The sequence below is a fragment of the Hyalella azteca genome, unplaced genomic scaffold, assembly GCF_000764305.2.
Source record: "Hyalella azteca isolate HAZT.00-mixed unplaced genomic scaffold, Hazt_2.0.2 contig5765, whole genome shotgun sequence".
Taxonomy (NCBI): Eukaryota; Metazoa; Arthropoda; class Malacostraca; order Amphipoda; family Hyalellidae; genus Hyalella; species Hyalella azteca.
Window position 1 is genome coordinate 1668 of NW_025935946.1, and position 12951 is coordinate 14618.

A 12951-nucleotide genomic window follows, 5' to 3' on the forward strand; every position below is an offset into this window, starting at 1 on the left:
ATCACCGATGGTCAGATGATTGCCAATCACCAGTCATCGATGGTCAGACGCTGTCTCTTATACACATCTAGATGTGTATAAGAGACAGCCTCACCCCAGTTCCCATACCACCCCATACCTCACCCCAGTGCCCATACCACCCCATACCTCACCCCAGAGCCCATACCACCCCATACCTCATCCCAGAGCCCATATACCGCCCCATACCTCACTCCAGGGCCCATACCGCCCCATACCTCACCCCAGGGCCCGCACAGCCCCATACCTCACCCCAGGGCCCATTCCTCACCCCAAGATTCGCACAGCCCCATACCTCACCCCAGTTCCCATACCACCCCATACCTCACCCCAGAGCCCATACCACCCCATACCTCACCCCAGAGCCCATATACCGCCCCATACCTCACTCCAGGGCCCATACCGCCCCATATCTCACCCCAGGGCCCATATAGCCCATACCTCCCCCCAGTACCCCATACCACCCATACCGTACCCCATTGAGCTGGAGTTTGTCGTTGCTGACTTCGTTGAGGCGTCGCTCGAGGTTGAGCACAAGTTGGCTGAGTCTCGTAGTCTCGGCGACCTGACGTGCCAGAGACTCGTCCGACGAGGCCAAAGCCTGGGCGTGGGCCTGACTCTGGGCCTCCTGCTGCTGGGCGTGTCGGGTCTGGGTCATGATGAAATATGGGTCACATAAAATTCTGGGTTTAATCGACTTCTGGAACTCTTGCTGTTATTAGACCCAGAATTGTTAAGGACTTGCTGTTATGCTGTTATGGAACTATTGGGTCTAGGTTAAGATAAAATATGGGTTATATTCACTTCAGGGTCATACGAGCTTCTGAAATTCTTAGTATTGACTGTGGTGGGTCCAAATCTTTTAAAAAATATGTGTCATTTAAATTTCTAGGTAGAATTAATATAGTTTTTGTGGCTTTATACTGCGCGGTGCACCGGATTTAGGTGACATACAACCATTGGTTACATTCAATTCTGGGTCGTACGGGCTTAGGTGCTTTCCGCTGCCCACGTGGCAGGTCTAAGTTATAATAAAAATCAAATTCAACTCCGGCTTACATGTGTGGTCAATTTTGTGTGGCCAATTGCACACCACATGTGTGGTGTGCAATTTTCATTTATTGAGTTTTGTGAGTCTAAACCACATGTACATTTTGGCCAACATTAAAGTTCCACCAAAATGAGTTTCTTGGTTCTAACTGCTGGGTGGGTGGGTTTGAGCTACACGAGAATCTGGAACACGTGAAATTCATGGTCACATAGAATTTTGGGTAACATTAAATTCTGAGACAATTTAAATTATTGGTTAGGTTGAATCCTAAATCACCTGGAATTCTGGGACTAGTGCCTCGTATCATTACATTTCATGGTCACATAGAATTCTTATGCTGACTCTGACGCGACGGCGAGTCAAGTGCGGGTTATGACAAATGCATTCATTTTGTAATGTCAAAATGTGTAATGTGTAAAAAAAAATGTGTAATTAATGTGTAATGTAAAATTTGCTTTACACATACAAAATGTGTAATGTAATTTTGTTATGTCAAAATGTGCAGGTTATGACAAATGCATTCATTTTGTAATGAGTGAGTTGTAAATTTTGCGTGCTTCACTAGGATGCAACCCTTATTTTGAGCGGTTTAATTGAGTCACAACTTCACGAGTCCGACAAGCACATGAATTTTATTCGACGAAAGTTTGTCTATTGAATCGGCATTAATAAGCATTCAATTTCTATCCTAAAAAATTGCTTATCAATTTCATAATTTCTTTGACGATATTAAATCGGTATCAATAAGCATGCAGTTTCTATCCTACAAAATTACACATCAATGACATAATTTTTTCAACTAAAATTAGAAAATTGAATTGATTTGCGCCTAAATACGTTTGAATATTTGTTTCGAAGAAACGAATTTATGAATAAATTCGGCATGCGTTGGTGTGAAAAATTTGACCAACCTGCTCTTGAATTATTTTCTGTCGGACAGCAGCCATGTCAGCCTCAAAAAATTTGACAGACCTGCTCCTGAATTTTTTTCTGTCTGAGAGCCGCCATGTCAGACTGGAAAATTTTTAAGACCTGCTCTTGAATTATTCTATGTCTGAGAACCGCCATGTCAGCCTAAAAAAATTTGACAGACCTGTTCCTGAATTATTTTCTGTCTGACAGCAGCCATGTCAGCCTCAGCTCTGACAGAATCTGCCTGACGTCGAGCTTCTAGTCCTGTCAGCGCGGCTGCCAGAGCGTTTCTTTCGTCGAGCAGGACTGACAGAGAGCGATCCTTCTCCGCCTGCCAGACATATTATTTAATGCATTTAAAATTATTTAATACAGATAAATTATTTATACATCTTAATAAATGATTGACCAAAGTAAATAAATGTATTGTAAAATTAAAAATTGACTATGATAAAATGTTAACCAATTATTGAAGAAACAAGGCGCACTATATTGGAGCCATTCTTTTGGCCTCTAAAGCAAAAACGAAAAGGAAAAGCGATTTTTCATCTCGCGAGCAAACATAGAAATATGCAGAAATATAAGTTATTGTAAAACCAGTTGAACTATTATAAGATATATTTACTCATATGTATTTTTCAAAATTGATCATATTGGAATAGTGAATCGCACTTAGAGTATTTACTAAATTCGGTCACTACGCAAAAATTTTCCAGACAATTCAAATTTAAGCATACAAATGTAGAGAGTAATGATCTAAATCTAACTTTAATTCTATTCAATCAAATTTCTTTAAATAATTGGATTGATATTGCTACTTCCGTCTTTTAGGAAAATACGGAAAGTGTGTAAATTTCTTTTTCCGGGTCAAAAGCATCATTTAAATGCTCATATGTAAATTTTTGGGCATGACAGAGGGTGATGCCAACATCACCCATCACCCCAGGGGGTGATGTTGACAATCACCAATCATCGATGGTCAGATGATTGCCAATCATCAATCATCGATGGTCAGATGATTGTCAATCACCAATCATCGATGGTCAGATGATTGCCAATCACCAATCATCGATGGTCAGATGTTTGCCAATCATCAATCATCGATGGTCAGATTATTGCCAATCATTAATCATCGATGGTCAGATGATAGCCAATCACCAATCATCGATGGTCAGATGATTGCCAATCGAAAATCATCGATGGACCGATGATTGCCAATCCCCAATCATCGATGTCAGATGATTGCAAATCACCAATCACCGATGGTCAGATGATTGCCAATCACCAGTCATCGATGGTCAGACGATTGCCAATCACCAATCATCGATGGTCAGATGATTGCCAATCACCAATCATCGATGTCAGATGATTGCCAATCATCAATCATCGATGGTCGGATGATTGCAAATCACCAATCATCGATGGTCAGATTCTCAGTAACCAAATATTGTGACTTGCAAGGAAAAAGCTAATTCAGATGTTTGATATTTTGATAGTTGGTGTTTTTGGGGGGATTGAGTGACCAAGCATGGTAACTTGCCCGGGAAAAGGATAATTTAGATATTTGATATTTTGATATTTGGCGTCATTTTGCCGTTTCAATTAGATATCAAAAGGAGGCGGGCCGATGCAGTGAGGTCCTTAGTGGTTATTTGTGATTTCAGAGGATTGATTGGTCGACTACCATTCAAATTATTGTATATCTTCATGATGATCAAAGCTATAAACTTGATTAAAATGCATTCTGTAGATTATGCATGTTAAGGGCTCAGAATTTTTAGAACGCCTGATCATGTTCGAATAAACAATGACACTGTTAGGGATTGTAAAATAATTTTTTGAGTCACGTTTACGGATTTGAATTAATAAATTACGTCACGCTCACCATTCTACTCTCATGCGCTAATGTCAGGCGCTCACCATTCTACTCTCATGAGCTGATGTCAGGCGCTCACCATTCTACTCAAATGCCCTGATGTCAGGCGCTCACCATTGTACTCAAATGCCCTGATGTCAGCCGCTCACCATTCTACTCTCATGCGCTGGTGTCAGGCGCTCACCATTCTACTCTCATGTGCTGATGTCAGCCGCTCACCATTCTACTCTCATGTGCTGATGTCAGCCGCTCAACGTCAGCCTGATGTCGCTGCTGCAGCTGCTGCTGCGCTTCGCGCTGCGCATTTTGACCGTCCATCACAACCTCTGCCCGGCATAGACGTTGAAATAGTAATTCTATTTTTATTATTGTATTATACTAGAATAATATAGATATTACATGAACAAAGGATTGTTCTTATTAAATAATCATTCGGCTCTCACGTGCCAAAAGTTAAATAAGATTAATAACGATGCTTATGTTTTCAAGCAATGGTCATGTCTTTGCAATCAATTCACAGTCAAAGGCATAACACTGTACTTCACCTGTTTATGAATACAATCTAATTATATTTTTATAGGTACATTCAACGAAAACGAATTTTAAAAATTTACTCATTTAATGATCAACAACATTGATAAATTTTGCTCGTTGTTACCAGAAGCGTATTGAGACATTGGTAGATAGTTTCAAATTTTCCGATCCTAGTTTTCAAAAAGATATATAAGGATTGGCTGAATGCAAATTATTAGATGCAGTTTGCAGCCTTTTTTATTATAGTTAGATTTCAGATATTCTTGATACAAACTTAATTTGGGCTTGTGCCTATTAACCCAACATTTTCATGAGGGCTAAGAGCAACTATAAGGAAACTATAAGCGTTAAACGTAACAAAAAAGAAGTAAGATAGCATCGCGAACACAATAGGCTGTAGACGGTGGCAAAAATCCTCAAATTATCGCGCAAGATACAATTGAGATGTGCTGATATATATAACATAAACATATATAAAACATATATAACATATAAACATATATAAAAGGTATTAAATTAAAACCAACGAAGGAAAATTTCGCTTTAATCTGCGAAACTCGGACCTGTAAAAACGAAATAAGGAATCCGTGAAACACGGAATCTGTAAAAGCGAAACACGGGAACCGCGAAACAGGGAATCTGTAAAAGCGAAACACGGAATCCGCGAAACACTTGATCTGTAAAAACAAAACACGGAATACGTGAAACACGGAATCTTTAAAAACGTAACACGGGATCCGCAAAACACGGAATCTGTAAAAGTGAACACGGAATCCGCGAAACACTTGATCTGTGAAAGCGAAACGCGGAATCCGCGAAACAATTGATCTCTTAAAGCGAAACACGGAATCCGCGAAACACGGAATCTGTACAAACGAAACACGGAATCCGCGAAACACGGAATCTGTAAAAAGTGAACACGGAATCCACGAAACACTTGATCTGTCCAAAAGCGAAACACGGAATCCACGAAACACTTGATCTGTAAAAACGAAACGCAGAATCCGCGAAACACTTGATCTGTAAAAACGAAACACGGAATCCACGAAACACTTGATCTGTAAAAGCGAAACACGGAATCCACGAAACACTTGATATTTAAAAGTGAAACACGGAATCCGTGAAACACTTGATCTGTTTAAGCGAAACACGGAATCCGCGAAACACGCAATCTGTATAAACGAAACACGGAATCCGCAAAACACGGAATCTGTAAAAAAGTGAACACGGAATCCACGAAACACTTGATCTGTGAAAGCGAAACGCGGAATCCGCGAAACACTTGATCTGTAAAAACGAAACACGGAATCCGCGAAACACGGAATCTAAAATTGGCGGCTATTGCTCACTCTCAGTCTGTAGTCGTGCTGCTCTGAGCTGAGCAGTGAGCGCAGTAATCTGCTCCTCCTGAGCAGAGGCTCTGCTCCGCAGCTCTGCACACTCTGCTCGGTGCTGCTCGCTCTGTAACAGTTACATTAATACAGTGGATCACCTCACATATAAATTTTAATACATCGACAGCTGAATATTAAGTTATGATCTCTCAAATTATACATAAATTGTGAGACATCAAAACTGAATATTGCATTTTTCACATATAAAATATAAAAAAATTATAATAATATAATATATATTATTATATTATTATATATACATATATATAATAATATANGGCGCCCAGCAGTGTCAGCAGTCAACGCTGCACGGCGCCCAGCAGTGTCAGCAGTCAACGCTGCACGGCGTCCAGCAGTGTCAGCAGTGAACGCTGCACGGCGCCCAGCAGTGTCAGCAGTCAACGCTGCACGGCGCCCAGCAGTGTCAGCAGTAAACGCTGCACGGCGCCCAGCAGTGTCAGCAGTCAACGCTGCATGGCGCCCCGCAGTGTCAGCAAGACTCACATCGCGAGCGAGGTTGTGCTGCGCTGAGTCGAGCTGACGCTGACACTCTGTCAGCTGTTGGCGCAGCGTCTGGATTTTCTGTGATCGAAAAAGAAACCAAAAGGTTAAAAAATTAGACTAAGGTCTTGCAAAATCGCGAACGAAATACTAAAAATTTGTGCACAAGATGAAGGTTTATTAATTATATTGTTAAATTTAGGAAAAATCTGAAATAATCTCATAATTTTAGTTTGCTGCTTGTCGTTTGCATCATCTGACTTGTATATTTTTTTGCTATGCATGTTGTGAAGAAAAACATTTTTATTTAATCACGTTACTGGATTTGGTTGGTAAAATTTATTTACGAAATAAACAATAATTTACCTGCGCATCATCCGACTTCTGCTGCGCAGTGTCAGCCTGACAGGAGGCAAGGGAAGCTTCCAGGACTGACAGTCGCTCTGTCAGCGTCTGACAGAGGCTCTTGCTGGCTTTTAGTTCTGCCTGGAAATCAGAGTTTATTAGAGAACGTTAAATTAACTATGCTTTAAATGCCTGTTATCGAATGGGAGTTTATTAGACAATGTTAAATTAAACATGCTTTAAATGCCTGTTATATAAATAATCAATTAGTAAAACATCCAATATAAAATGAATTATATTGAAGGTCAAGTTACTATTCAGATTGGGTGATGGACTTGTTCTGAATTTGTATTCATTTTCTTCCCGGTATCAACTTTTAGTAACTCCATAATTTGAACAAACAATAATTATGACGTTTTTCGCTTTTGGAAATAATGTGCCCAGTAAAAAATCGGTATGGTTCTGAGAAATACAGACATAATATTCCTTACGAAATATGTTTGTGAAATATTTGTAGGCATTTAAAAATATTTTTTTTAGATAAATAACGTAGAGGCGTGTTGTCATTTCTTTCATGCTGATGCAACCTATCATCAATGTATGGTTTCAAAATAACCTATAATATTCAATAATATAGGAAAAGTTACCATTTGAACAAATTTAATCAAACAAATGTTTTAAATGATGATAATTTTAAAATATTAAGGGATATAGATATTCCTCAACACTCGTCCCTCACTTCGATAGCTTCGTAGTCACCCAAAAGGCGTTGGTAAGCCGACGTTTTGGTATCTAGGTCCCTGAAAGGTAGAACGATAGAATAGAAACAAATTTTATTTATCGAATAAATGATTATATATAGATATATAAATACTATTTATAGGGATATTCTTCAGTGAAATGGACGTTTCCAAAAGGCATTACAACGAGGAATAACCTGCGTAAAATTAGGTCATGGTTTGAACATGAATACAGACATTTTTTTGCGAAGAAACAATAATGCATAAATGCTTGGATGCATGGTATTATGTAATATTACATTACAATAACTATTAATTAATTATATAAGGTAATTTCAATGACAAAAAGTAAGAAGCAACATTTTACGATACAACGTTGAGACGTCGAACAAGATACAATACAAACAAGGGTTACAAATAATGTAATCTCTTGAGTAAAAAAAAACTCTCAAGTAAACAATCCATGTCTCGGGAAAATTATGACATGTGTTGAAAATGTGATGAAAAATCGACCTCCTATAGCGTTGTCCAGCTAGGGCCCAATATACAATTCAAACAAGTATTACAAATAATGTAATCTTTTAAGTAAAAAACGCGTAAGAAACCAATCAATTTCTCGGGAAAATCATGACAAGCGTTGAAAATGTGATGAAAAATCGACCTCCTAGCGTTGTCCAAGGTTCTGATGGAATGCTGGAGCCTTGTCCTGAGCTGGGCACAACTACTGCATGTCTGGACGCTGTCCAGGTGAAGTCTGCTGGACCCACCACGATGATTCTTACTGGGCATGTCAGGCTGGATTTTATTCAGGTTTGGTGAAAGATCGAACTCTGGTGGTGACCGATCAGTGTTGCCAGCCAGCAGGGATTCTGAAGAATAAAATTATGAAGATTTAAAAGATAGTGAGAAGAGATAATTCGTCTGATTTTCCGAGCATAGATCATTATATATTCATGAATTAATTCAATAATTTTTATTTTTTAATGAAAAAGACACGGAGGAAACGTACGTGTCCACAGTAATCACTTTTATTTAATTCTTACAACAAATGGAGAAATATTGAAAGAATTTTAAAGTCAACAAAATTTAAAATGTGAAACAAGGATCAGAAACAGCTGATTAAAACTGACGATGAACGAGAGTAGCACATGTAAGGAACACGTAGCACATGTAAGGAACACGTAGCACATGTAAGGAACACGTAGCACATGTAAGGAACACGTAGCACATGTAAGGAAAACGTAGCACATGTAAGGAACACGTAGCACACGTAAGGAACACGTAGCACACGTAAGGAACACGTAGCACACGTAAGGAACACGTAGCACACGTGAGGAACACGTAGCACACGTAAGGAACACGCAGGGAACACGCAGCACATGTAGGCAACACGCACCGACATGTTCAAGCACGTCGCGCGACACGCAGTTGCCGTCGAGCGGGCAGCGAGTGAGGGTGTGGTTGTGCTGCAGCGCTTGTACCAGCTTACGTGCGCCCTCGGACCCCAGCTTGTTCCATCGCAGATCTTGCAAGGAGACACAGACATTACAGGCCTTCACTTTTCGTAGGATAATAACGGGTCAGTGTTCAATGGCATGCAGTTTACCAGTCCATAATTAGTGATTTCGTTTAACATGTTGACTCCGTAGTGGTACATATGCGTACCACAAAATGTATTTCTCCAAGATGTAGTGGTACCTAATTCAGGTTGCCTAAAATCGGCCAAATCCGAGAACAAAAAAGGCCGATAACTCAATATATACCAGTTTATTTGTAGGTTTCGCTATAAAAATTCCATTTATTTTATCTTTTACAGCATCTAAAATTCAATTAGGAAGTACCACTATCATAAATTTTAGCCGGCCAATGAAAATTGAGAAAAACTAAATCGCGGAATTTGTCCGGAAAAAATGACCGTCTGGCAACCCTGTTTAAAAGCAGTACAAAAAAAAATGAAATAATAGTACCAGGTGAAGCAATCGGAGTCAACGTGTTGATTCAATTTTCCTGGTATCACTATCTCTTGTTGCCACTAGTAACGACTGACAGCTTCATGTACTAAAATACTGCAATTAGCTACTATAAACGCACACAGTCACCTGGTGATTGCTTACTGTCTCATTTACTAACCTAATGCAATTAGTTACTATTTACGCACTCACACACTCACCTAGTGGTTGCCTACTGTCTCATTTACTAACCTAAGCCAATTAGTTACTATAAACGCACAGAGTCACCTGGTGATTGCTTACTGTCTCATTTACTAACCTAAGCCAATTAGTTACTATAAACGCACAGAGTCACCTGGTGATTGCTTACTACCTCATTTACACACCTAGTGCAATTAGATACTATTTACGTACTCACACCCTCACCTAGTGACACTAGTGACCAGTTACCAGCCACGATACTAGCGAGACCACTAGCGTGCTGTTCCGTGAGTTGGTTACTGCGGAGGTCGAGGTAAACTAAATTAGATTTTCTATACCGATCCGAAATGATCCTTAATTTTCGAAATAAATATAATCGTACAGTCTAAAACAATGTTCGTAGATGATCAGCATCATGAATCTTTCAACCCCCAGGAGAAACAATAATATAATAGATAACAATAGGGTCAAACAATTCTGATGGTGTAAGCTTTAGCTTATTTAATTTTTCCTCTTATTTTTAATTTTTCTTTTTATTTTCATTGATGGAAATAAAAAAAATATAACTCAGTACTCACTGCAGTGAGTGACAGAGAGCGCATTTTCTCGTCGAAGAAAACTTGAGGTCACGGACAGACGGACAGACAGACGGACAGTCAGATAGACGGTCATAGCGAGCACAATAGTGCATTTTTTCCATAAATGAGAAAATGCGCTAAAAATAGCATCCAGGAATTGTGTGCAAACATAATAAGCAGGTATTCGTCACACGTTTTGATAACAATAGGGTCAAACAATTCTGATGGTGTCAGCTTTAAGCTTATTTAATTTTTCCTCTTATTTTTAATTTTTCTTTTTATTTCCATTGCTGGAAATAAAACAATAGCATCCAAAAATTAAGTGCAAACATAATATTTCAAACTCAGGAAATTAATTGCTGGAAATAATAAAATTAGTTCGAGAAATTAAGTGCAAACATAATACGCGGATGATCGTCCCACCTCCTGAGAGAAGTGGAGTGCTGCAGGAGGGCGGCGACGGCAACAAGGGCGGCGCCGTGGATGTCGTTGCCCTTGAGGTTGAGGCTGTGCAGTGCCCCAGCCCGACGGGCGCCACGCAGCAGTTCCTGGAGCGCCCGAGTCTCCAGCAGGCAGTCCGACACACTCAACTCGAGCGGGAGGAAGATGGATGTTGATCAATTAAATAAAATTAGGTAGGGATGCTAGTTAAGTCAAGTTAAACGGAATAATTCTCAAGCAAACAAATTGATGATGGGAACTAGATTGCTAAAATAGACCGATTCTATAGCATACTAAATTACTTTAGAACAACACACACAACTGAACAGAATAGGCAAACAAACTTGCAGTATTAAATATAGTAAAATATTATTTTTTGAGTAACTGAAACTACTAAAATGAATAGAGGAAATCTAAATAGTTTAACGATAAACCCGACGCTCTGATGACCGAAACGTGGAAACGATGTGGTTTGTCACTAATCGAAGATTCCGATTTCTGCCGCGTGTCACAGATCTCTGCCGCGTTTCCATCAAGTCCTCGTTCCATTTATGTCAGCCATTTCAACGGCAACGGTATTTAATCCAGGACAGTCGAACTATCAGGCTCTCTTGTGCAGAACGTGGCGGTAGCCTGCCTGCAGTAGACGAAGCTTTCGGCTGCGCCTCTTGTTTCTTGGGTACACAGTACCCGTACTCGTACTCTGGGTAGTCGTTTCCCTGGTTACTCCTATTCTGGGTACTCGTTTCCCTGGTTAATCGTACTCTGGGTACTCGTTTCCCTGGTTACGCGTAATCTAGGTACTCGTTTCCCTGTGTACGAAGTTAAGCGCCGACACCAACCCACGCGGACAACGTGGTGCTGGCTGCTCCTCCCGACCGATTGCCTCTAAAGAGACCTTGCTCCTCTAACCCAATATAGGTGCCTGTACACGGGGACAGTATTGGCCGCCAGTTGATCTGCCGCTTGAACTGTCTACGCTACTTCGCTCGGCTCTGTCCAAGCTTCGTTCGGGTCACTACAGTTCCCTGGCGTCATATATATATAGGGTCGACCGCTCACCCAGCCCGTCTGCCCTGAGTGCAGGGATACCCTACACTCCATCAAGCATCCCTTTGTCAACCCCTTCTTTCCCACGGCCCTCAGCGTCTCCTCACTTTTTTGGGACATTCCCGTGGAGACAGATTTCCAGGTCAACCTCTCGGCATTTACACATCTATTTCTTCCTCAGGTGACCTTCCTTCGATCACCAACCACAGAAGTCGCCCTCCGTGCGAACAACACCGTCGGTGCGAGAAACAAAAACTTGACGCAGAGCAGGATTAGTGAGTACTTTGATGGGTCGTAAGTTGAGATCCGACGATCAGGTTTTGATGCTTAAACGGTCCAAGTTTAAGATAGTGCTAAAATTTCTTAGTTTCTTAATGAAACCTTAATGTCGGTTATCAGAGTAACGGAGCGCTATATCATTGACAGAGTGTGTGGGAGGATAACTAAAAGATAGTCTGGGATACCTCAAAGATATCACAGAAACTAGCGACAAGTGAAACCATAATTATCCTCATTCTAAAAAAAAGTTTATGACAGTAGTTTTATGAGTGGGAAAATTTAGACAAGAATGGCTACAATGGCGAATGATATTAGTTAGTCAAGTCAAGAAGTCATTAGTCATTAGTCAAGAAGTTACCACTCACTTTAGTGACAAGGCTGCAGGTCGCCAGCCACGCACCCAGCACGATGCAGGTTTCCTCAGACAGACTTTGCTGAGACAGATCCAGCTCTGGCAACCTGGCAAGATTTGCAGTAGATTTGAAGCAGAATTTGAAGCAGAAATATGTCAGAGTTTTAATTTTGTTAAAGCTTTAGAAGCGGCTTTAATATTACATGAGGCGTTACTGTTCTTAATTAAATTACCACCCTCTCATGACAAGGATGTAACGTGGGTCAGAAATAAAAGTACGCTGAATGCCGTTTAATATAAGCAAAGATATGTCAGAGTTTTTATTTTGTTATATGTTTCGAAGTGTTTGGAATATGTTTAATATTATATGAGGCGCTACTGTACTTAAATCACCACCCGCACATGAAAAGGATGTAATATGGCTCAAAAATAAGCTGAATGCCGTTTAATATAGCAGGTACACAACTTCGATATGCTACTCGGTTCATACAAGGTAACTAGGTTCGTATTCAATTTTAATTGTTACATATATCTTATTATTACCGGTCGGCAACGTAATTCTTATGTATAGCTCCTAATGTATCATAGTATTCGAGATTACAATTGCCTATATAATTTTTCTGTTGAATCTCTTTCGTGTATATTTTGGCTTTCTCTATTTATTGCTGATGTTATAAATTTTTAACTAATGATGGAAAATAATGATTAACAAGAACACAGGTTTCACAAA

At 40.0% G+C, this 12951-nt stretch overlaps 1 protein-coding gene across 1 annotated transcript; it reads right to left on the minus strand.

Moving 5' to 3' along the window:
- Positions 1-493: 493 nt before the first annotated feature.
- Positions 494-9838, minus strand: LOC108676371 (mediator of RNA polymerase II transcription subunit 15; the record flags this gene model as incomplete). The annotated part of the gene is given in 10 exon segments (XM_018164437.1): positions 494-667; positions 2163-2312; positions 4077-4183; positions 5741-5852; positions 6290-6367; positions 6653-6772; positions 7371-7431; positions 8033-8240; positions 8768-8896; positions 9747-9838. Coding segments are annotated over 8 exon segments (930 nt in total), but the record flags the coding sequence as incomplete, so codon positions are not given.
- Positions 9839-12951: the final 3113 nt, after the last annotated feature.